We start from the raw sequence: 25,394 nt of genomic DNA on the forward strand, positions 1-25,394 counted from the left end.
AGATCGCCGGCCCATCGGGATCCAAGGAGGTTCTGATGTGGTCTATGGGGCAGCTTCACAGATGCTGTAAGGGCCTTGCCATCCGTGGGTTTCAGGCTATGAGAGGCTAGAACTAAGCAGGGGCAACAGAACAGATGGACAAGCCCGCAGGGCAAGTGCAGGAGCAGGGGCCAGAGCCAGAAGGAAGAAAACAGACAGTAGGGAGGAAGGTACTGAGGAAACAGAGGTAGGGAGTGGGCAGTGGTCTACTGAAGTCTCAGATGGGCGTCTTGTAGAGCGTGGAGACAGAGAGGAGAGAAGGGCAAGATGGTAGCTATCTGATAGCTATCAAGAAGGGAGGGACATGAGGCTAGGGAGGAGGACACATTAACTGTGTCACTTCTGTTCTGTTTTGTTGAGATGGAGTCTTACTCTGTCACCCAGGCTGAACTGCAGTGGTGTGACCTTGGCTCACTGCAACCTCCTCTGCCTCCTGGGTTCAAGCGATTCTCCTGCCCCAGCCTCCCGAGTAGCTGGGATGACAGGCATCTGCCACCACGCCCAGCTAATGTATTTGGTATTTTTAGTAGAGATGAGGTTTCACCATGTTGGCCAGACTGGTCTAGAACTCCTGACCTCAAGTGATCCACCCACCTTGGCCTCCCAAAGTGCAGGGATTACAGGCATGAGCCACTGTGCCCAGCCTGTCACTTCTGTTCTTGCCTCTGGGCTTCTCCACAGGTCCCTCAATAGTCCTGGCCCAGCTTGTCCAGGCTCATTCGGGGATGCAGCCAGTGGAGGCATCTGATAAATGCTTAGAGTCCAAAGCCCAGTGCTGGCTCCATGGGTGCTCCCTGACCAAACAGCAAGAGAGTGTAGACACTTTGGCAAACTCTTTTGAAGGCGGTAGAAAAAGCAAATTGATTTGACCAGGAAGTCTGGCACTGTCAGAGAAATAGAAGGGACTGTAGAGTTACTTTCATTTATTATTTAGGACTAATGACCTAAGACACACATTTCACTATTCTATAAACCAATAAAACAACTCAAACAAACAAACAAAAAAAACCCACTAAAAACATAGTCTGCATCCAAAACTTCCTAAGAAGGAGTTTAAAAAGCACAGAAAACAATAGTGTGATTTAATACTTTGTTGCTCAGAGTGCTGGCGGAGTTAGGACATCCTAGATATCACACCAACACTCAATGGCTAAAGTAGGAAAGTTTTGATTAATAATAATAATAATAAATGTACCATTGCCAAATTCTTTATTCAGAGTGGCAAAATTATTCAGTGGTTCCCAATTCCAGCACATTAGAATCACATACTTATTCCAGGCCAGGACATTTAAATCAGATGGGGAGATTTGGGACAGGTGACGGGGTTGCAGGATTTTCTTTTTTCTTTTCTTTTTTTTTTGAGCTTGTTCTGGCTATCTTTCTTATGTAACAAACTACCCTAAAACTTAGCATGGCTATCTGGATCACCAATCCAGAGTTCTGGCAGGGCTTGGCAAGGCGGGCCTGTCTGCACCCACAGCATTGGTGCAAGGCTGGCCTGTCTGCACACAGCATTGGCACAAGGCCAGCCTATCTGCACACACAGCATTGGTGTAAGGCCGGCCTGTCTGCACACAGCATTGGCACAAGGCCAGCCTTTCTGCACACACAGCATTGGTGCAAGGCTGTCCTGTCTGCACACACAGCATTGGTACAAGGCCAGCCCGTCTGCACACACAGCACTGGCACAAGGCCAGCCTGTCTGCACACAAAGCATTGGTACAAGGCTGTCCTATCTGCACACACAGCATTGGCAGAGGTGGTCTGACTTGGGCTGAAGACTCCAGGATGACTCCTTCTCAGGGCTTGGAGTTGTGCTGGCTGTCAGGACAGTGTTCAGCTGGGCTTGAGGGCTGGAGACTTCCATTTCTCTCCAAGGAGCTGCTTGGATTTCTATGTAGGATGGTACTGGGCTCCAAGAGTGACTGTCCCCACAGACCCAGGAATAATCTACAAGGCTTCTTCTGACCTGGCCTCAGCAGTCCCAGAACATCACCTCTACCACATCCTACTAGGTAGGTAACTCACCAGAGCAACTCAGACTCGAAGGGAGGGCACTCAGACTCCAACACTCTCTGGGAGCACAATCAAAGCATCTGCTGCCATCTTTACCAAAGCTCTTGGTGTGGAGCTGCAGTGGACAATAGCATTGGCTTCCTGTGGCTGCTATCACAAGAACCAACCACAAGGTTGGTAAACAACAGAAATTTCTTTTCTTTTCTTTTGCTCTTTTTTCTTTCTTTCTTTCTTTCTTTTTTTTTTTTTTTTTTTTGAGATGGCGTTCTGCTCCTGTTGCCCAGGTTGGAGTGCAATGGTGCTATCTCGGCTCATTGCAACCTCTGCCTCCTGGGTTCAAGCGATTCTCCTCTATCAGCCTCCCGAATAGCTGGGATTACAGTCATGCGCCACCATGCCTGACGAATTTTGTATTTTTAGTAGAGACGAGGTTTCTCCATGTTGGTCAGGCTGGTCTTGAACTCCCGGCCTCAGATGATCCAACCACCTTGGCCACCCAAAGTGCTGGGATTACAGGCATGATCCACTGCACCCCGCCCAGAAATTGATTTTCTAAATAAATTAGAATCAGTATTACCAGGTGGAAATCAAGAAGGGAGCAAGGCTTTACTCCCTCTTCTAGCTACTGGTGGCTGTTGGCAATCTCTGGCTTGTGGCCATCTCTTCAAATTTCTCTCTGTTCCATCTTCACATTTCCTGTGTGTGTGCAGTAAAATCTCTCTCTGCCTCCCTCTTAATAAGGATGCACGTGATGTCATGTAGAGCCCATCTTGATAATCCAGAATAATCCATCTCCTTATTTCAAGAGCATATTCAAATACCTTTTTCCAAAATAAAGAAATGTGAATAGTTTCCAGGGCTTTAGATCTATTTTTCTTTGGTGGATGGGCATTATTTAACCTACCACAATGATGAAAAATATATATATAAGATCCTGAATTGGACCCCAAGCCCTGCTAAAGAAACCCAGCTTCCTGCATCATTTTGAATCAGAAAGGCATCAGGACCAAAGCCCAGAGTTGTGGGCTTTGTATGACATCTAGGACATAACAGCCATCAGCCTAGGAAAGTTTCACTGACACAGATGGGAAACTTACCATTTCTTTGCAATTTTACTCAGTTTTTCTGCCTCTAATTTTCTTTTTAAATAAGTATCTGCTTTATTGATATATAATTCATATATATATATCTGTTTTTTTTAACTTGGCCAAAAACCTTCAATAACATGAGCTTTAATTTGTCAGGGTTTCGATGAGCAGTGTGAAGACTTTAAAATGCATCTCATAGATTTCAAAGGATCAGAAATGGGGCCAATATAGAGAACTGCCCTAATGTTACTAAGATAACACAGGGACTCAAGAGATGTAAATTTCTTCCCTCTCCCCCAAACACTCATAACTTTAGGTTTCTCTTTAAGGTCAGGTAAGAACTGATCTTCTTTAATTCACTACAATTCCTTAAAACGTACGCACAGATGCTCTACCCCAGACAACTCAGGGAGAGCCACCCTAAACCGGCAAGACCTTCATTGAATTTAACTTTGTTTTTTGGAGACAGAGTTTTGCTCTTGTTGCCCAGGCTATCACGCAATGGCACGATCTTGACTCACTGCAACCTCCACCTCCCAGGTTCAAGCGATTTTCCTGCCTCAGCCTTCCGAGTAGCTGGGATTACAGGCATGTGCCGTCATACCGGGCTAATTTTGTATTTTTAGTAGAGACGGGGTTTCTGCATGTTGTTCAGGCTGGTCTCGAACTCCTGACCTCAGGTGATCCACCCGCCTCGGCCTCCCAAAATGCTGGGATTACAGGCATGAGCCACCACGCCCAGCCTGAATTTAACATTTAATACACATTTTGAAATATATATTTTATTTTACGTACAACAATAAATTATGTAATAAATTTCCTATACTCTTAAAGTAGATGGTGGCAGTTTCAACTTTAAATAAGAATGGTATACAGAATGGACGTATCACTTACAAAATTCTTAAGCAGGAGAGCTTTATCAGATATAAGGTATCTGCTTAAGATATTGCTCAAGTTTCTACATCTGCCTGCAGACAGTGGGCCAGTGAACTCTGAGTACCGCAATGCACCTGCAGCGGTAACTCTCTCTTAGAAGCCATTTGGAATGCACCCAGGAGGCAGTGGAATCAGAACGGATCTGGCAGAGAGGATGGAGGAGGGATGGAGGGGCACACTTTGGATGTAGAAACACCTGGAATATCAGGAGTGCTGTATCACCCAGCCAGGACCAGAATTTACCCTCAAGAGCATCCCTTCAGCTTACAGAGATTTCACAAAGGAACTGAGTTAATAAGATTTAAAAACAAATTTCAATGCGCTCTCTAGTTTTCTCTGTCTCTGACTCTCAGATTCTAAGTATGTTCCTTTTTAGAGATTAAAGAAATTTTTTCTGAGGCCAGGCACAGTAGCTCACACTTGAAATCCCAGTACTTTGGGAGGCCAAGGCAAGAGGAATGCTTGAGGTCAGGAGTTCGAGACCACGCTGACCAACATGGCAAAAACCCCATCTCTACTAAAAATACAAAAATTAGCCAGGCATGGTGGCTCCCGCCTGTAATCCCAGCTATTTGGGAGGCTGAGGCATGAGAATTATTACTTGAAACTAGGAGGCGGGGTTGCAGTGAGCCAAGATTGCACCACTGCACTCCAGCCTGGGGGACAGAGTAAGACTCTCTTTTTTTTCTTTTTCCTTTTTTTTTTTTTTTTTGAGACAGAGTCTCGCTCTGTTGCCCAGGCTGGAGTACAATGGCACGATCTTGGCTCACAGCAACCTCCGCCTCCCAGGTTCATGTGATTCCCCTGCCTCAGCCTCCTGAGTGGCTGGGATTACAAATGTGCACCACCATGCCCAGCTAATTTTTGTATTTTTAGTAGAGACAGAGTTTCACCATGTTGGTCAGGCTGGTCTCAAACACCTGACCTTGTGATCCGCCTTCCTCGGCCTCCCAGTGCTGGGATTACAGGCATGAGCCACTGCGCCCAGCCGAGACTATGTCTTAAAACAAAACAAAAAAGAAAGAAATTGTTTTCTCCACCATGTGGAGAACAATAAACACCAGCATAGAACACACAAACAACTCCCACCTGCCACATACAAATGGTCTCTGATAGGTGAAGTAACAAAGAAGAAATATTGGCCATCGTGATGGCTTCACCATCATCCCAGGAAACAAGCCTAGGTGTCGTCTGCCAACTTTAGTTCTCCAATACCAACCCCCATTCAGGAAGAAGCGGGGTGAAAAGTAAGAGTCACACACCTCTAACAGTTCTCGGATTTTCAGCCTTCCCTCCTGTGCCCTTTAGGCCATGGACCTTTCAAGCACATCCTTCTGGCTGCCCAGTGGTCTGTCAGGAAAGGGGAAGGTTCTAGCTAGCTTACTTCCTATTATCTGCATTTCCGATACTCCCATTCAATGCTTTATGTTCTCATCTATCCTAAAGGAGCAGTTGCTAAATTTTATTTTACAGTAGTAATTTTTAATTTCTAACCAAAGTTTACTGAACTGACTTGCCTGACCAACACAATATCCTCCTGTAAGAGGTATTCGTGGATGCCTGCAGCTTGCTGAACACACTCATTAGTCCACGTTCTCTGGTTGCCATGGCTGAGCTGGTGCTTACCGTGAGTCAGCTGTGCTTGTTATGAAACCTGTTTATTCCCATCTTACTTGCTATGGGAATCATTATGTAGTTCAATATTATATAAACTAATTTAACGTGAGTGTGGACAGGGTTGTTCCTATGCAAACTAAATTGAATGTACTTACAAGCCTCTTAATAACCGCATTGAAGTAGTTATGGATGTTAATAAGAAAAGATAGGAAAACATCTTAAAAACCTAGAAGGGGCCGGGCGCGGTGGCTCAAGCCTGTAATCCCAGCACTTTGGGAGGCCGAGACGGGTGGATCACGAAGTCAGGAGATCGAGACCATCCTGGCTAACATGGTGAAACCCCGTCTCTACTAAAAAATACTAAAAAAAACAAAAACTAGCCGGGCAAGGTGGCGGGCGCCTGTAGTCCCAGCTACTTGGGAGGCTGAGGCAGGAGAATGGCGTAAACCCGGGAGGCGGAGCTTGCAGTGAGCTGAGATCCGGCTACTGCACTCCAGCCCGGGCAATAGAGCGAGACTCCGTCTCAAAAAAAAAAAAAAAAAACCTAGAAGGATTTTACACTCAGCCTGTTTCAAGTTTTAGGCTGAAACTGGGAATGTTAAACTACATTAAATGTATTGTTTATGCCAGGATGCTTCTGAAGAATGCAAATGAGCCCATTTCTAATCAAAGTAAAGCCACTACAAATTCTGGAATTGATCTACATGTATACATTTTGATTCCAAATAAAGTGTGTATGTATTTTTTTTAATTCCCCTCAGTGACTATTTTTTCTTTCTTTTGATGAGAACGAATTAATACTGATCACAACTGTGTCAGCTAAGAAGGCTACCCTGACCTCTGGTCTAAAGGGAGGCAAGTCAAAGAAACTCATCCCAGACAGAGCAGATACAGTTTAATTGCTACGAGTCACCTAAACTGCTGAGAGTCAGTGCAGCCTTCCCGTAATTCTGTTTTTCTTACGTGTCACCCTTGCACCCCTACCACCTCCCCCAGTCCCCAGTGCTGAGAAAGAGACCCCAGTTCATACCCATCCTTTTTGTAAAACTCCAGCATCATATTATCTGTGGCGACGCTGAGGGGCCGGCGGGCCTGCTCGGGCTGGCGCCGGTCAGCAGGGTCCATGTCTGGGGAGGGCATTGAGCTGTAGTTGGCATTATGGTTCACGTGTACTGGACTCCCATAATTGCCAGTAATGTTGAACTCTATCTCTGCGGGGAAGAAAGAATGGGTACACGTGAACTCTTGGTCTGCCACACCTTTCCTGGGCAGGGAAGGAATGAGTCCAGACACCCACTCCCTCATATGTCATCCCTAGAAAATTTCATCCCATGGTTCCACATATGAATTCACCTTATTAATATAATGCATCACATTAACAGGCCAAAAAGGGGAACACGTGATCACCTATATAGGCATTTAATAAAGCAATGTCAATTTGTGATAAAAAAAAAAAAAACTTTGTAAAAACAGAAACAGATGGATACTTTCTGAAATACATGAAATCATCTTTCTAAAACCTCGTGCTTAGGACTGAAAGCTGACAGCTGTCCTAATCAAATCAGGAGAAATGGCAATGCCCACTATCACTACCATTACTTAACACCGTTTGAGAAACGCTAGCTAATGGAATTAGTCAAGGAAATAAAATAAGAGGCAATATTAATATTTATAGATGATATTGCCTTTCTGGAAAACCATACAGAATAAATTCAAGATATTAGAAATAGAGATTTCATTAAAGTTCTTTTTAGGCTGTCAAAGAGATACACAGAAGTATTCATCCCATCCTTTCCTAGTCAATGAGAATAAATTAGCTCTGCACAATTCTGCCTGTCTGCAGTGGTAATGAATTAGCTCAGCCACAGAACCTATAGGATTACTGCCTTGACTCCTATCTCCTTTATTTCTTTATCTTGATTTCCCACACCCACCCAACTCTGTTATCAAAGCAACTTTTAGGGAGTCGGCAGTTCAGACCTTAAAACACATGAGGCAAAAGCAAGACAATCAAACTTCTTCAATGTTAGAACAGCATTAATTGATTACCTCTAATGGGCAGAGCATAGAATTACTAACATATCATCCCCATGTGCCTTAACAGCTGTTGCGACACAGCAAAAAAGCATTCTCTTAATGTCTACCAAACATAAGGTACAGAACGAATTATTATTTTTTTAAGCAGATGCCGAATTTAGTGCAACAACTGCTATCTCTTCAAAGCTGTCACCACTAAGAGTCATCTACTTATGGAGTGAGGCTTCTGTGGCTCAGAACATCTCTGAAACCCCCTCTTAGGAAGCTGCCTTCAGAGCCTAACTTTGAAGTAGGAATAAAAGAAAGAATCTTATTGCCTTTGAGATTGAACCCCACCTTCAAATGCTGAGGGACAACTCAAAGGGCACAACCTAGGGTAGCAAAAGGGGGGTCTGTAAGGCACCCAGGTGATCTGTAAGTCCTGAGCAAAAGTCCCCATCCATCTCAGGACCCCGTCTCCCTCTGCATCTACAAAGTGAAGGATTTGGAGCACAGGATCTCTCTTTCCTCCCTGCACCAGCATTCTAAGATGTGTAGATTTGAAGAAACCGTGGTATGGATATTAGACCAGTAAAATCCTTGGACCTGGTTAGTACAGGCAGTGGACACATTCAGGCCAGAGTGTCCCTTGAAATAGAGATTACAGGCCGGGTGCAGTGGCTCACTCCTGTAATCCCAGCACTTTGGGAGGCCGAGGCAGGCAGATCACCTGAGGTCAGGAGTTCAAGACCAGCCTGAGTGACATGGAGAAACCCTGTCTCTACCAAAAATACAAAAAAATTAGCTGGGCATGGTGGCGGACACCTGTAGTCCCAGTTACTTGGGAGGCTGAGGCAGGAGAACAGCGTGAACCCGGGAGGCGGAGCTTGCAGTGAGCCAAGATCGCGCCACTGCACTCCAGCCTGGGTGACAGAATAAGGCTCTGTCTCAAAACAACAACAACAACAAAACAAAACAAAATTAGTCAGGCGTGGTGGCGCATGCCTGTAATCCCAGCTACTGAGAAGGGGTGAGGCAGGAGAACTGCTTAAACCTGGGAGGTAGGGGTTGCGATGAGCCGAGATCGCACCATTGCACTCCAGCCTCGGGGACAAGAGCAGAACTCTGTCTCAAAAAAAATAGAGATCACAGAATAGGAAGCTGCCATGACTCTACCCTGATATGTGTGTGCCTTTGTGTGTGTGTGTGTGTGTGTGTGTGTGTGTGTGTGTGTGTAGGGGAATCAAAAAAATAAAAATAAAAGTCTGTGGGCCGTGGTACTTGGCTTCAAAGGCTCAGAACCTGCAGTGATATTCCTGTTGCCTGCCTCTTGCCCCTACACCTAGGTGCTGTCACCTACCCCCAGGGAAGAACCAGTCTGCATGCTGGATGATAGGTTCGATGATCCCAACAATTTGCAGCGACACTGTGGTCATCATCTCTGTAATGTTCCTGTAAACAGAGAGTAGAGGCAGAGAGGGTGGAGTTAGCAGCTGAGGCAGGATTTGAGGCCCAAGGTCCTCTGGCTGCAGAGCCCCGGAAGGGCCCCTGGACTGGAACCCTGCAGGCGGAGGTTTGAGAGCAGATTTTCTCTTGGGAGGGACACTTCACCTTTCTGAACTTCTCTTTTTCCATCTGCAGAATGGAGATAACCCCAGGGCACATGAACAAGACCTACACAGCCACTTTCAACGTGAGGTGTGATTCTCCTCCCTGCCATCCCTGTGATTCTCATCCTCTTTCCAACTCTGCTGTCTCTGGAGACAGCTCTCTATCCCTCCGAATCCTGAGGCTGGGATGTGTCCTCTTATGACAGAGTGTAAGAGCTTGCGTGGCCTGTGTCACCATGTCCTACGCCCTCCTTCCCCCTCATCCCAAGGCTGATTTAATTAGCTCAGAGAAGACCCTGACTCCAGACTTGGAGCTCTTGGACCATCAACAAAAAGAAAGATCTGCAGAATTCTGTGCCTCTTCCTCAGCCTAAAAGACGAGGAGGCCAACACAGAAACAGGGTTTGGAAAATACACGAGGCTGGTGCTCAGCTGGGGCCCCAGCTGTCCTGCCCACCCTGCCCAGGCCCTGCAGTCCTACCCGATCACCCACATCGCTTCTCCGCCCTGTACTCACCCTTCTGCTTGTGGCCATAGGAGGTTAGGTCCTAAAACAATTGCCATGTTACTGGGAGTCATCTTGTTTACATCTTGATATTCTGACAGCTTGGATAAAAATTTGATCAAGTATCTAAAAGAAAATTAGAAGGGCCGGGTTTAACCAAGGCTCAACACCAGCCATGTGCCCCTGGGGACTGGACAGAAGCTTCTCTCATGTCACATATCTCACTGACTAGGAGACTCATGCACCCGCAATGTAATGAACATGGCTCATGTGTCAGGAAATGGAAATTCTGCATCCTCTTTCCAAAAACAGACAGGCTCAGATCTCACTGGGTTAGGTGTCAACGTGTGCTTCAACTAACACTGGCCAGAAAGTCTCCTTCTTTCCTTCTGACTCAGTATATAATGACCTGAAGTGCCTCGCTTTTTACAAACCCCATTACTTCTTGCCATCTTCCCTGTGTGCAGGAGTGATCGACAGTATGTCTAAGTACCTTTGGCAGGAACATCTATGTGCTAGGGGTGGTGGTTCCCAGAGTTACCCTCAGTTGGGTGCTCTGGAAAGATCTAATAAAGAAAAAGTCCAATGCAGACTTAGCCTTTGCCTCAAAACGTAAAGTACTATTAATTGAACAACCCACCTCTAACCTAGAATGACTATATGGCTCTCCTCCACCATATCACACATTTGATGAGCCAACTTTCATCAAAGTTAAATAAAAAAGTAGTATGATCCAGCAATTCTCTCCTAGGGATATTACCGAAAAGAAAGCTGTCTACACACAAATTTGTACATGAATGTTCACAGAATCATAATGATTAATAATAGCCAAAAGGTGGAAATGATCCAAATGTCCATAAAGGGATGATTCGATACATTAAATGTGGTATGTCCATACAATGAAATATTATTCAACCATAAAAAGGAATGAAGTATTGGCACATCCTGCAACATGGTTACACCTGAAAACAGTATGCTAAGTGAAAGAAGCCAGACACAAAAGGCCACAAATTATAGTATTTCATTTATATGAAATGCCTAGAATACGCAAATTTATGAAGCCAGAAAGTACATTAGTGGTTGCTTAGGGGCATGGTTGGGGAAAATAAGGAGTGACTGCTAAGGGGAAGGGGATTTCTTTCTTGGGGTAAGGGAAATGTTTTACAATGAGACACCAGTTAATAGTTGCAAAACTGTATGAACACACTAAAAACTACTACATTACACATGTTAAAAAGGTTCAATACTATGAAAATGACAGCTTAATAAAGTTATTTTATAAAAGCAGCCAACAAAGAAGCTATATAGAAATAAAACAAATACAATGAAGAAGCTATGTGCAAATTCAAAAAAAACAGCTTTGGCAAACCACACTCAAAATCTGCCAGGTGCCAACAAGAGGCCCCAGGTCCCCCAGAGGACATGCTTTCTCTGGCCTCTCAGTTACAATAGGCTGTGGTCCTAACCCCATTGTGCTTGGATCATAGTGAAGCGACTCATTCGGGATTTTCTGCTCACCTTCATCAGCCCGGTAGAACGTCCAGCAGACTCATGTCCTACCATGTAATCACTTAGCTGTCACTGTGAAAACTCCATCCATGGCCACTCTCAGCCATCCCTCACCCTCCAAGAGGCCACACAGGTCTGGACCAAGATGTGGGACTTAAGCTGAGAGCTTAGGCCAACGCATGGGCTGACCAGTGGCCTAGGGCTATGGTCAGCAACGTGCCAAGAGTTGAACCCATCCGATTCCCGCTTTTGGGACTTGATTTGTAATATACATACAATTCACTACTTAAGCCATTTTTAGATGTACAGTTCGGTAGCATTAAGTACATTCACAGTGTTATGAAACTATCACCACCATCCATCTCCTGAATGTTTTCATCTTCCCTAGCTAAACTTTGTCCCCATTAAACAATAATCTCGGCCAGGTGTGGTGGCTCATGCCTGTAATCTCAGGACTTTAGGAGGCTGAGGCGGACAGATCTCCTGAGGCCCGGAGTTTGAGACCATCCTGGCCAACATGGTGAAACCTTGTCTCTACTAAAAAAAAAAATACAAAAATGAGGCATGGTGGTGCACATCCATAGTCCCAGCTACTCAGGAGGCTGAGGCAGGAAAATCACTCGAACCCCGGGTGGTGAGTGTTACCGTGAGAGCCAAGATTCCACCACTGGACTCCAGCCTGGGAGACAGAGTGAGACTCTGACTCAAGAAAAACAAAACAAAACAAAAACCAATAATCTCCTGTCCCTTAGCCCCTGGCAACCATCCCCTAGCCCCTGGCAACCATCCCCTAGCCCCTGGCAACCATCCCCTAGCCCCTGGCAACCATCCCCTAGCCCCTGGCAACCATCCCCTAGCCCCTGGCAACCATCCCCTAGCCCTGGCAACCACCATCCCATTTTGTTTCTCTCTGAGTTGGACCACTCCGGGTACTTCATACAAGTGGAATCATATATTGCATTTGTCCTTTTGTGTTTGGTTTTTTTCATGTAGCATAATGCTCTCAAGGTTCATCTACGTGATGACAAGAATCAGAATGGCATCCACTACATGAACATACCACATTTCGTTGATCCACTTATCTGTAGATGGACATTTGGTTTTCCACCTTTTACCTACTACAAATACTGCTGCTACGAATATGAGTGTGCAAATATTAAGTCCCTGCTTTTGATTCTTTTGGGTACATACCCAGAAGTGGAACTGCTGGATCCTACAGTAATTCTGTGTTTAATTGTTTGAGGAACTGCCATCCCATCGTTCTGGGGATTTTTAACAGGAAAACAGAAATAACCAGGCAGATGGCAGTAGGTGCTGATGCTGAAAATCTGCCTCCTAAGAAGCTGGGAGGAAAGGCGGCAGGGCCGGGATGGGCGCTGGCAAGACAAAGCGGTAAAGAAGCAGAGTGTGAAGCAGCAGGAGGCAAGGCATGGAGAAGGATCTGCAGAGTGCCGGAAGTGGAAGCTCGAGTGGTAGCAAGAAAGGCGAGAGGCAGACGTGAAACACAGCTGGGTTTCGGGAATGGTGGAACAGTGGAGAATACGCTCCCTCACCCCTCCTTCCTGTGGACTTGCTCAAGCACACTTCTGCCTCCCCCAGCTCCCACATAGGTCAGCTTCTCCCAGGGGTCCACCAACACCTACCTGTCTTTACCATAAATCCCCAATATCTTAAGATAGCTTGCATTCACCTTTGCTCCTTTAACTGAATTAGCCAATGGTTCACTTCTTTGAGTCCATTTCCTTATCTAAAAAATGGCAATAATTATCCCTGCCTTCCCTCACAGGGTGGTTTGGGGTTTAAAAGAGTCCATGAGTGGTGGCGGGAGCCTATACTCCCAGCTACTCGGGAGGCTGAGGCAGGAGAATGGCATGAACCTGGGAGGCGGGGTTTTGTCGTGCCACTGCACTCCAGGCTGGGCGACAGAGTAAGACTCCGTCTCAAAAAAAAAAGGGGGGGGGGGGGACACAAAAAAACAAACAAAAAACAAAAGAGAGACCACGTATGTTAATAATACCCTGGACATCACGAAATGCTATGTGTGGTAGTTACCATGACTTTTAGCTGGGGAGTTGTATATCTGAGGCTTACATAAGCCCAAGTCATGTGTCTACACTTGGTAAGTATCCACTTACCGGATGTTGTTGTGATTGGCCTTAGGCAACTTTTCACAAGCATTCCATAGAGCCTGAAGCTTCTTGTCTTGCTCCTGGATACTGAGAAATTGATAGGAAAAGTCATTGGTTGAGCACGAATCAACAAAGTCTCACTGGAAATCATATTAACCAATCATTATACTATTTGATATCAACCGTTGTAACTGACCATATCAACAAGCTAGTATTAAAAAATGTGGTTATTATTTACTCCTCTATGTTCTCCTTCTGTCTTGTCCTGTGCTATTTTAACAATGCTTCCTCTGCACACATCAGAGGCCCCAGGTGAATACGTGCCAGAGCCACAGACCTGCTCTGGTGTGACAGGGCTATGGGGTTGTAGGAGGACACAGATGCCAGTCAGGGAGCTCGACCCATGGGCTATTCTGAACCTGTATTCTTCATGACTCCAGCATGGAAACAGATCACGTAAGTGGCTTGCAATGATGTGTCCTTTTTAAGTTTCAGGCTGTCTTGCACTGTCCTGGTAATCCCTAACTTCAGCCCTTGCTTCCCTGACTCCTCCTGGGACTCCCGGATGTCCCATCCTATGGCAGATCTGTCTGTGTCCTGCTGAGCTGGCCTGAAGTGCAATGTCTTGTGAAGGTGAGTGTTGGCCTCTGATGAAACTCAGCTTCATCACAGGTTCATAGTTGTCAACCCAATAGCCCTGGGAGCTTTGAATCACAGAACCCAGACCAATTCAATCGAAATCTCTGAAAAAAAGGTTCAGGCATTAGTATCTTTAAAAAGCTTCCCAGGACACAATGATGCACGCAGAGGGTTGGAAATCACTGTTCTAGGCAAAATGACTCGGTTGAGAGGATGTGCTCTTAGGTACTACATGCATGTCATCCAGCGGCAGACACAGGTTCTTGTTTTTCCCTGGTTCAAAGACACTGACCTCTTTGAGTCATCTGGATCATTCCTATTTCTTAATGGAGACCCACATTTGCAAGTGAAGTGGGAACAGAAGAATCTCTGGACAGGTCCTGAGGCACTGAGCTATCCTGCCTTTATCTAACTGTATATCATCAAGATCACTAATATATCCAATAAATAATAAGAGTGACAGTTTCCATCAAAGGATATGTTCTCATTTGGCTTCATCCCTAGGACCACATTCTTGTCCTAGAGAGGCAAAAAGTGCTGTGGTTAAGTGTAAAGGCCCTGAAACCGACTCCTTGGATTCAAGTTCCCATTCTACCACTTATTAGCCAGCAGGTAACCTGTAGTTACATACCTCTTCCATACCTCAAATTCCTCAAATGTAAAACAGGAGAAACAGCACACCCTACTTCACAGAGTTCTTGTCAAAATTACATGAGTTAAAAACATATAAAGAGCTTAAAACAATGCCAAGTCTCTAATAAGCACTCAATAAATGGTAACACTTGTGATGATTAATATGATGAAACACAGCACTGCCTTTTCATAATGAGATAAAAGAGAACCCTATATTCAGCCAGCCTTTTAAAGTGCATAATCTCCATTCTACTTTGGAAATAAAATAGCATTAGGCCACTTGATTGGAGTTGGTTTTTTCTGGCCCTACACATTTGAGCCTGGCTTCCCTTCCAGGTCAGGTGGATCTCTTCCAGGCCCAGTTCTTCAAAAAGTAGAAGGAGCAGCATCAGACACCTATTCCACTGTTGTTTCTGACGGGGGATGATAAACAACACCTGTTTCTCACGGTGTTGTTGAGAAACACACCAACAACGAAATCCCACGACTAGAAATCTCTAGAAATCATTTCCTTTCACAGGCCCCTCCCTTAGGTGGCTATTGACTCTAGTCCTGCTCTCAGAAAACATTCTTCTCCCTCCTTCATCTCCCACCTGGACCATCTCTACCCTCATCTCCACCATCTTTGCGCTGGTAGCAATTGTCCCACCCTGGTGTTGTGTGTTTGCTCGATACACGGGTCCATTCGCTCAGTAAAAGTACATTCCTCCAAACAATACTATCTACTTAAGGCAGCTCTTACTTATGCCCAAAAGAACATACAATGCCATCCTGATGCATGCATAACTGAGGAAATAAGCCAGGACTCAAAAACCACGCGTAGGAACCATAGCATGTGTCAGGGCTAGCGGGCTTTACCTGTTCCATGCAGCTGTACTCTTCCCAACACATTGCTACAGCCCTGCGCCTGGCTCTGGGCTGTGGCGTCTCCCTTGGGCACATCTTCAGGAGGGGAGAGAGAGGCCGCTGCTCACGTGTCATGACACGTGACCTCATTATTACTTATTGTTAAAATATATTCAGTTATTATAGATGAGGGTAAAGACCCTGTGCCCACTCACTTGTCCTACTTTTCTGCCCAGAAGGAATCACTGCTGTCAGCCTATGTGAGCCCTTCCAGAACTTTCTTTCATACACGTACACACAAATATAGGTCCTTTCAAAATTCTATTGTTTTAAGTGTGCTGGGTGTTTATTTTCCTTTTTATAACAATAGAATGTCACAGGAGTCCTTGTTAACTTGCTTTCATATCTATTTACGTTAGCATGAATAACTCTACCTATTTTTAATTGCTCCAGAGTGTGCCATGGTACAGACACTTCACAGTTCACTTAGCCACTTCCCAACCCCCTTCTCCAATGAATCTTTAGTGACTTCTAGGATTCTGCTATCTCAGATAATGCTACCATCAATGTCCCTGACCTGCCTCCTTGGGCAAATGCGTAAGCACTCCTTCATGGCGAGATCAAGAAATGGGGTTGCAAGATCATAGGTTACATGCTTCTATAATTTCAGCACATACTTCCAAATAAACTGGAACTCACAGGATATTCTAAAACAAGGGGTACTCACTTGGAAGCCTGGATCCACTCGTCATAGAGTTCAAAGGTCATAAGAGGTTCTGGCAGCTCTCGGAGGTAAGATTTCAAAGCTCCTAGGCATGAATAAAATATTGGTCTGAACTGTTATGACATGGCAGAGATAAGATCCACCAACCAGCACTGCCCATGTGGGTTCCATCTGGGGACAGGCTTCCTGACCACCATGTCAACAGCAAATGTTAGCTTCCTATGTAAATGCATATGAGGCTCTGACAGGGGACCTGACCCCCTTACTTTCCGCAATTACCTTGTCTTCCCTTGGCATGCGGGGAGGCCTTCCTTCAAGGGGCCACAGTACCCAGCCCTGAAACTGGGCACTGAGTGGACACATCTGAAGTGCACTGGGCAGCCACTAGCTCGAGTGTCCTGGACTTGTAGCCACACAGCCTCCCCACCCACCCCTTCCCTGCGAGCCTCCATGGCACACAGGAGCGCCCAAGAGGTGCCCACCTGCAATTGCGTGAGGGTCTGCCGAGTACTCCTGCACATCCACCACACAGCAGTCCAGGGCCGCTTTCAACTTCTTCAGCTTGGAGGCAGAGGGGGCTACTCGGAAGAGTCCCTACCAACAGGACAGAGGCTCAGCACACAGCAACTCCAAGGTACGACAGCAAAGCGCGCAGACCCCACGACTGTCCGCTTCTTTTCTCCAAAACCTCTCAGATGCATTCGCCCAACACCATTTCCCAATCCCCTAGTTGCCTGCTTTCTCAATGTCTCCCTCTTTGCACATAAGCAACTTCAGAGCAGGAACTGACTTTACCTACTCTTGTGTCCCCACAGCCTTGTGCAGGGGTGGCTCATCACACTGGCTCAGTAGCTATTTAGAGGATAAATGAACCTAGGGCACTTAGACATCTTGTTCTTGTATACGTAAGATAAATCTTGGAGAATAATTTGACTAAGACCTGGTCAGTCTGGTAAGTTGAATGTGAGAAGGTCTACAGGGTGGGTGTGTGTGTGTGTTGGGAGGTACCAGGGCTATACTTTTTGTTTTGTTTTTGTTTGTTTTTTGAGACAGAGTCTAGCTCTGTTGCCCAGGCTGGAGTGCAGTGGCGTGATCTTGACTCAGTGCAACCTCCGCCTCCCAGGTTCAAGCAGTTCTCATGTTCTGTCTCCCAAGTAGCTGGGATTATAGGCGCCCACCACCATGCTCAGCTACTTCTTTTGTATTTTTAGTAGAGATGGGATTTCGTCATGTTGGCCAGGCTGGTCTTGAACTCCTGACCTCAAGTGATCCACCTGCCTCAGCCTCCCAAAGTGCTGGAATTACAGGCATGAGCCACAGCGCCTGGCCTATACTTTTAGAATCAAATAAAGTCTATGCCTTCAGGGGAAGGGCAAACTGGGTGGGGTGGTTTGTGAGGTAGCCTCCTTCCAGTCTTCTGCATTCCGTTCTCAAAAGTTATTTTCAAATCACTGCCACTTCTTCCACGTGAACCACTGCAGCTTAGAGAGTGAGAGAGAGTTATGAAGCAAAAGAGAAGAGGAGAGGACTGTGTGGAGGAGAAAATGAATGCAGGTCAGAGTCGGAAAGAAACCACGTCACAGGTAAGCGACACACGGGTTAAAGACCTATCAGGTGGCCGGGCGCGGTGGCTCACGCCTGTAATCCCAGCACTTTGGGAGGCCGAGGTGGGCGGATCACGAGGTCAGGAGATCGAGACCATTTGGCTAACGCGGTGAAACCCCGTCTCTACTAAAAATACAAAAAAAACTAGCCGGGCGAGGTGGCGGGCGCCTGTGGTCCCAGCTACTCGGGAGGCTGAGGCAGGAGAATGGTGTGAACCCGGGAGGCGGAGCTTGCAGTGAGCTGAGATCCGGCCACTGCACTCCAGCCTGGGTGACAGAGCAAGACTCTGTTTCAAAAAAAAAAAAAAAAAAAAAGACCTATCGGTTTCTGTTCCACCTTAGTTCCTTGCACTCAGTGATGCAACCCACAGGCTGATAAACAAGCAGGCAGAATAGTCCTTGCTCCTTTAATCTTTTATGGCCATACAGACTTCCAATTTCCTTTGGAAAAAGTGTTCCCACTCTGGAATATTAAGCTTATGCCTTGCTAGGATCACTAACTCCCTTCTCAGTATAGGGTACATCAGATAAACAGATGTGCAAAGCTCTTCGGGCATATATGTGAGGAAGCTACATGAACGTTTGGACGAGTGTATCAGTAAGGCTGCTACGACAAAGACAGCAAGCTGCAGAATACATGAAAGGAGTCACTCAGATCTTCATAAAACCATGCCCTTGCCATGCAAGAAGAGCCAACAGGATTTGGTGACGGACAATGCCAAAGAGAAGGAAACAGCTGTCACAGACAAGCCTTTAGATTTTTGATCGTGTAACTGAGAGAAGCATAAAAACTAGGAGGAGGAGGGGATTGTTAGATTAGCTAAGCAGTCCTGTTTCAGGGGCGTTAGAGGAAAGCGCGCATGGAAATGTTGAAGGATGGCAGTGAGCACGAGTGAAGCCCTTTCACAGGGGGAATCCTCACTGAGGCTGAGGAGCAGCTCTAGCGGGGCAGGGAGGGGACCATGGTGCTGAAGAGAGGGCCCTGAAGCCCCTGTGGTCAGAGGCCAGAGGGAACCAGGGGGACGAGGGAACTAGAAGTTCTGTGGATGGTTACATTAGAAACACCAGGCAGTGGTGTGGCCCAAGAGGCTGGCAGTAAGTCATCGGATTTGGCAACCTGGGGGTCCCTGGGGATCCCGGAAGACAGTTTTAGCCCAGGGACAGGGGCGAAGCAACACCAGAGGAAGATCTGTAGGTGGTGGCAAGGATGCAGGCGCTGCAAATGTTGAGAGCTATTTTAAGCAATTGGGTAGCATAAAAAACAAAACCAAAGAGATTGGGAAGAAATATGAGGCTGTGGCTGGGTTGAAAAGAGATATTTTTTTTAGGCTAGGGGAAACTTGAACCTATTTGTTACTAAAAGAACTGACACAAAACAGGGAAAAATTCAAGTGAGAGAGCGAGGTCTGTTGAGAAATGGAACAGCCCAGAAAGGGCAGAGATGGGAGCTGGGAGACATCAAAGGTACTGCTCTTCAAGAACCAGTTGGCCGGGCGCGGTGGCTCAAGCCTGTAATCTCAGCACTTTGGGAGGCTGAGACGGGTGGATCACGAGGTCAGGAGATCGAGACCATCCTGGCGAACACGGTGAAATCCCGTCTCTACTAAAATATACAAAAAACTAGCCAGGCAAGGTGGCGGGCGCCTGTAGTCCCAGCTACTCAGGAGGCTGAGGCAGGAGAATGGCGTGAACCCGGGAGGCGGAGCTTGCAGTTAGCTGAGATCCGGCCACTGCACTCCAGCCTGGGCAACAGAGTGAGACTCTGTCTCAAAAAAAAAAAAAAAAAAAAAAGAACCAGTTTATGTTGATTAGATATTTGATGATACTAATAGATTACTGTTACTTTTTGGGTATAATAATGTATATATATTTTTTTTTTTAGATGGAGTCTCGCTCTACTCTCCAGGCTGGAGTGCCGTAGCGTGATCTCGGCTCACTGTAACCTCTGCTTCCCAGGTTCAAGCCATTCTCTTGCCTCAGCCTCCCAAGTAGCTGGGATTACAGACACGTGCGCCACCACGCCCAGCTAATTTTTGTATTTTTAGTAGAGACGAGATTTCACGATGTTGGCCAGGCTGGTCTCGAATTCCTGACCCCAGGTGATCCGCCCTTCTTGGCCTCCCAAAGTGTTGGGATTACAGGTGTGACCTACTGAGCCTGGCCTATTTTATTTCTAAACTAATTTTTTTTAATTTTTTTTTTTAGATAGGGTCTCACTATGTTGCCCAGGCTGGTCTTGAATTCCTGGGCTTAAGTGATCCTCCCGCCTCAGCCTCTCACACTGCTGGGATTACGGGTGTGAACCACTGTGCTCAGTCAAAAATTGTATTTGAAAACATCCCCTCTTTTATAGAGATACATATACAAGTTTATAAATGAAATCACATAATGTCTGGGATGTACTTCAAAATATCCAAGGCAGGGGTTTGGGGTCAGCAAATGGAGGCAGAAATGTAACAAAATTGCCCATAAACTGAGCGGTAAGGTTCATTCTTTTATCTTTATGTTTTTATGGTTTTCCATAATTTTTAAAAAATGATAGGAAAAAAAAAAGGTCCAGTTCATCTTTCTCCATGAAACTCTCCCTCAGGGATGGTACAGACCTTCTCGGTTTTAAATTGAGGCACGGTGCAGTGGCTCACGCCTATAATCCCAGCACTATGAGAGGCCGAGGCGGACAGATTACCTGAGGTCAGGAGTTCCGGACCAGCCTGGCCAGCATGCTGAAACTCCATTACAGGCTCTGGGAGCCTGTAATCCCAGCTGTTTGGGAGGCTGAAGCAGGAGAATCGCATGAACCCAGAAGGCAGAGGTTGCAGTGAGCCAAGATCGCACCACTGCACTCCAGCCTGGGTGACAGAGCAAGACCCTGTCTCATAAGGTAAGCTAAGCTAAGCTAAGCTAAAAAAATTGATAACATGCAAATGCCTGGCACATAAAATGTGCTAAAAACATACATTTATTCCCATTCCTTTTCGAATATCCAGCATCTAGAACAGGCTGGCCTACAGGAAGCATGCAACATACACCCACACGCTCACTGGCTTCCTTCTCATCCACAGCCCTTACTTTGTCTGAGTCTCCCTTAGAGACTTACAGACTGTTTTGCGTGAATTAGTCTTAACTGAGGGATGCTATGCTCATCTCCCGCAATGTTTATAGTCTCCTATCTCACTATCTCATAGTTTGCTCAATAAAACATGTACAGCATGCCCTAAATAAATACTGATTGACAAATCAGATCAAAGGAAGATGCAGGAAAGATATTAAAATAGTCTATGGAAGAAACCAAAGATGAGATGTTATCTCCCAGGAAATGATTTACACAGTAATAAAACAACGCTTATCAAGAACTTCTTGGGCCAGGTGCAGTGGCTCATGACTGTAATCCCAGCAGTTTGGGAGGCTGAGGTGGGCGGATCACTTGAGGTCAGGAGTTCAAGACCAGCCTGGCCAACATGGTGAAACCTCATCTCTACTAAAAATACAAAAATTAGCCAGGCATGGTGGTGCACGCCTATAATCCCAGCTACTCTGAGGCTGAGGCAGGAGAATCACTTGAACCCAGGAGGTGGAAGTTGCAGTGAGCTGAGATCACGCAACTGCACTCCAGCCTGGGTGACAGAGCAAGACTCAGTCTCAAAAAGAAAGAAACAATTTCTCATAGACATTTTTTACACGTGACTCTTAAAAAGTACTTTCTATTATATCTATCAATCATGTTTTCAGGATCTCTATAAAAGAGTTGTGATAAAAAAAAGTTTAAGAGCCTTAACGTTTAAAATTACCTAAAACTAGGCAACTTATTAAGCAAGAGGAAGAGGCAGAAGAGGAGGAGAAGGAAGATGAAGAGGAGGAGGAGAAAGAAGGAGAAGTAGTAGTAATAGCAGCAGCAGGGCCAGGCGCAGTGGCTCATGCCCGTAATCCCAGTACTTTGGGAGGCCGAGGTGGGTGGATCATGAGGTCAAGGGATCGAGATCATCCTGGCCAACATGGTGAAACCCCATCGCTACTAAAAAAAAAAAAAAAAAAAAAAATTAGCTGGGCGTGGTGGCACACTCCTGTAGTCCCAGCTACTCGGGAGGCTGAGGCACGAGAATCACTTGAACCCGGGAGGCAGAGGTTACAGTGAACCAAGACCACGCCGGAGCGACAGAGCGAGATTGTCTCAAAAAAAAAAAAAAAAAAAAATAGCAGCAGAATGCCCAATTATCCAAACATGTTAAACCAGAGGAAAGAATGGCTAGAATATGGCCATCTGTTCTCACAGTCATCGCAATCCTCTCTTCTTGACAAATGAAGGCTCATGGTAAAAGGTAGGATCGATTTGTGTTCTGCAGAAGACGGGGCTGAGCCACTGTCTTAATCCATCAAGATTCATGGGGGCTGGAGTGGAGATGGGACAGGAGGGAGGATCCTGTAGGCTCTGTCTCATGGAAGAGGAGACCTGCCCGGGGTGGCGTGTGGCCATGCTCATCCCTACCTCCTCCTGCATCCCACACTCAAGCAGCATGGTCACACACGCCTCGATGGGGAAGGCGATCTCCCGGCCACTGATGGTGAGGTGCTCCTCCAGCGGCTTCCCGAAGGAAGGCTTCTCCACCCAGGCCTCTGAGGGGAGGAGTGAGAAAGAGTCAGTCAGCTGTTCGCCAAGGTCACTCATGCTGGAATCTCGCTTTCCTTTGTCGTACAGATTCTCCCGAGATATCCAAAGAGAAGGAGGCCCAACTGAGCCTCCATTCTGTGGTTTTAGGGATAATAGGAGGACTGGGGCCAGGAGGCAGGGGATGGCCAGCCAACTGCGTCCAGGGCCACTGGGGTTAATGTTCTACGGTCACTCCTACACACCTCCGACTCAAGGCACCAGCTTGGAAGTAAGTCCTAAAGGCTCATCTATAGATGATCTTTTGGGCAGAGTGTAAGGGCCAATGACATACAAGGAATTCATCTCATCCGGGAAGCAGGCTTTCCAGCCCTCCCTTCTCCAGGGAAGGCCTGCACTTACCCTGTTGTGCTTTGATCTGAGGCAACACGGCCTGCAATAGCGTCAAGGACTTCCTGTGGTATTCAGCTTGCACTTCTATTAGCTGAGAAGACACAAGGCAAGCATCACCCTTAGCGAGGGGCAAGGACACAGGCTGCCATGGCAAGCAAAGCGTTTTACAGACAGGTGCTTCTGCATGGGGAAGGAGGTAGTCACCCATCCCCTCCTCCAATCTACCTAAAATATTGAGCATGCTTCCTCTTTAGCCTCCGTAACAACAAAGTCACTACAAGTGGAAATTTGGGAAGCAGGAGAACCAGAAAGGAATAGGGGGAGCTCTTCAGAGCTGGAACGTGGCTTAGAGAGCTTGCCTTCATCACCACCCTTCCTCCTGCGGCACCCCATCCTCAGTGCAAAAGGCAACTGTAGCAAATATAAATGGAAAACACATTTAGAAATACATTTGCTGAGCCAGGTGTGATGGCTCATGCCTGTAATCCCAGCTACTCAGGAGGCTGAGGCTGGAGGGTCACTCGAGCCCAGGAATTCAAGACCAGCTTGGGCAACAGAGCAAGACCCCATCTCTTAAAATACAAACAAATTTGTTTAAATAAATCTGAAAAATAATTGATTTATGAGATACGTAGGAGTTAAATATCATAAATTTGTACACATCTTTTGTTTCTGCACAGTTAGTTTAACATATAACTGATCACTAAACTTGTGGCTTGATGTGCAATCTTCTTCAAATACCCTGGAGGTGAGATTGCTTTGGTGAAAATGATGCAGTTCAAAGAACAAATTCCTTCAAAGTATTCTATTTTGACCATACTATTAGTTAAAAGTGGCCAACATGTTGATAAGAGCAGATGAAACTCATGAACACTAATTACTTCATTTGATTACTGAATCCTCCTATCCCTTCCCCAAAACTGGGCATGTATAAGGAAAAGAGAGGAAATTAATCTGTTTGAGGGCTTGTTGTGGAGGGTGGACACTAATATCCTTAAGTAAAATTAAAGTAAAACTAATATGAATTTTTTTTAAAATCAGAATATTGAAATAAATGGTACCCAAATGACAATTAGGCTCTCTAGTAAAGCTTGGAATGTCAATGAGGTCATGACATTACAAGTCTAAATTGTAACGTCTAATGTCAAACTAATGTAAAACTCTAATGTCTTACAGTTTCTACAATTAAATATTAGCTTCATGAATACAACCAATAGAATACACCTGAAAACATTCTACTACTTTAAAATAAACTTTCCACCAGGCACAGTGGCTCATGCCTATAATCCCAGCACTTTGGGAGGCTGAGGCGGGTAGATCATGAGGTCAGGAGTTCCAGACCAGTCTGGCCAACATAGTGAAACCCCATCTCTACTAAAAATACAAAAATTAGCCAGGCATGGTGGCATGCACCTGTAGTCCCAGCTACTCTGGAGGCTGAGGCACGAGAATCATCTGAATCCAGGAAGTGGAGGTTGTGGTGAACTGAGATTGCAACACTGCACTCCAGCCTGGGCAACAGAACGAGACTCCATCTCAAAAAATAACAATGAAAAAAAATTAAATAAACTTTCCAAGTTGGAAGTAATGCATATCAACTCCTTTTCCAGTAGAAACGGCTTCTCTGCATTCTGAACCACTAATGAAATATTGGAAAACTGCTAACAGCCCACAGTTGTTCCACCATACTTATCAAAGCATTTTAAACTTTGCAGAATTTCTTGTTTTTCCTCTCTTTACCTTCCCTCCTTATCATTCCTTTCCTTCCCCGATTATATATCAAGAGCCTTTAGGTCTTAGCCTTTTATTCCCAACTTGAAAGGCAGGTGAGCATAACTGATCATTTTTATTTGAACTTTTTTCTCTCTCAAAGTTTTCTAACTTGCTTTGCATTTACCCTGGTAAACAACCTGGGTCTTAATTATCTGCACCAGTTTATTCAAGTTAAGATGACTCAGATCCTGTTTCTTACTGTCTACATCACTTTGATTGGTGAGAGGTAGGCGAAGAGGCCACATCAATCACCATTTACCTATCAGTCACTGTCTTTCATAAAAATCTAGATTAAAAGAGAAAATGTGCTGGGTGAAGGAATTGCCTTCCTATCTCAAGCCCCTTGTTAGTACAGACCACAGTTTCTTAATGTCAACCCTACTGACATTTTGGACTGGATAATTCATTGGTGTGGGGGCTGTCTTGTGCATGTAGGATATTTACAAGCATCTCTGGCCTCTGCCCTCTAAATGCCAGTAGCACCTCCCTCCACAACTGCGACAATCAAAAACGTCTCCAGATATTGCCAAATGCCCACCAGGGGAAGGAGTAAAATCAATCCTGGTTGAGAATCACTGGACTGAGTTGCAATAATCCCGAGGGATGGGATTCAGTTTTATTCTAAGGTTTTTGGAGAAATCCGTATCAGGAGCATGGCAGGATTTATTCACTAGTAAAATGGTCGAAGTTCCCACCTTTTTCTACGATGTGTTC

General features: G+C 45.7%; 1 protein-coding gene across 5 annotated transcripts in view; it reads right to left on the reverse strand.

Annotated features, from left to right (window-relative positions):
- Positions 1 to 25,394, reverse strand: part of ARHGAP44 (Rho GTPase activating protein 44) — a 205,887-nt gene that overhangs the window by 26,983 nt on the left and 153,510 nt on the right. For all 5 annotated transcript variants that reach the window (XM_033184512.1, XM_033184511.1, XM_033184508.1 and 2 more), the window contains 8 exons: positions 22,917 to 22,998; positions 22,395 to 22,522; positions 16,790 to 16,901; positions 16,311 to 16,392; positions 13,472 to 13,552; positions 9,840 to 9,953; positions 9,073 to 9,164; positions 6,727 to 6,907 (listed from right to left, as the gene is read on the reverse strand). In XM_033184512.1, coding sequence (XP_033040403.1) covers positions 6,727 to 6,907; positions 9,073 to 9,164; positions 9,840 to 9,953; positions 13,472 to 13,552; positions 16,311 to 16,392; positions 16,790 to 16,901; positions 22,395 to 22,522; positions 22,917 to 22,998 — 872 coding nt within the window. The remainder of the gene's footprint in view (positions 1 to 6,726; positions 6,908 to 9,072; positions 9,165 to 9,839; positions 9,954 to 13,471; positions 13,553 to 16,310; positions 16,393 to 16,789; positions 16,902 to 22,394; positions 22,523 to 22,916; positions 22,999 to 25,394) is intronic.

The sequence above is a fragment of the Trachypithecus francoisi genome, unplaced genomic scaffold (assembly GCF_009764315.1).
Source record: "Trachypithecus francoisi isolate TF-2019V2 unplaced genomic scaffold, Tfra_2.0 Lachesis_group20, whole genome shotgun sequence".
NCBI classification, from domain to species: Eukaryota; Metazoa; Chordata; class Mammalia; order Primates; family Cercopithecidae; genus Trachypithecus; species Trachypithecus francoisi.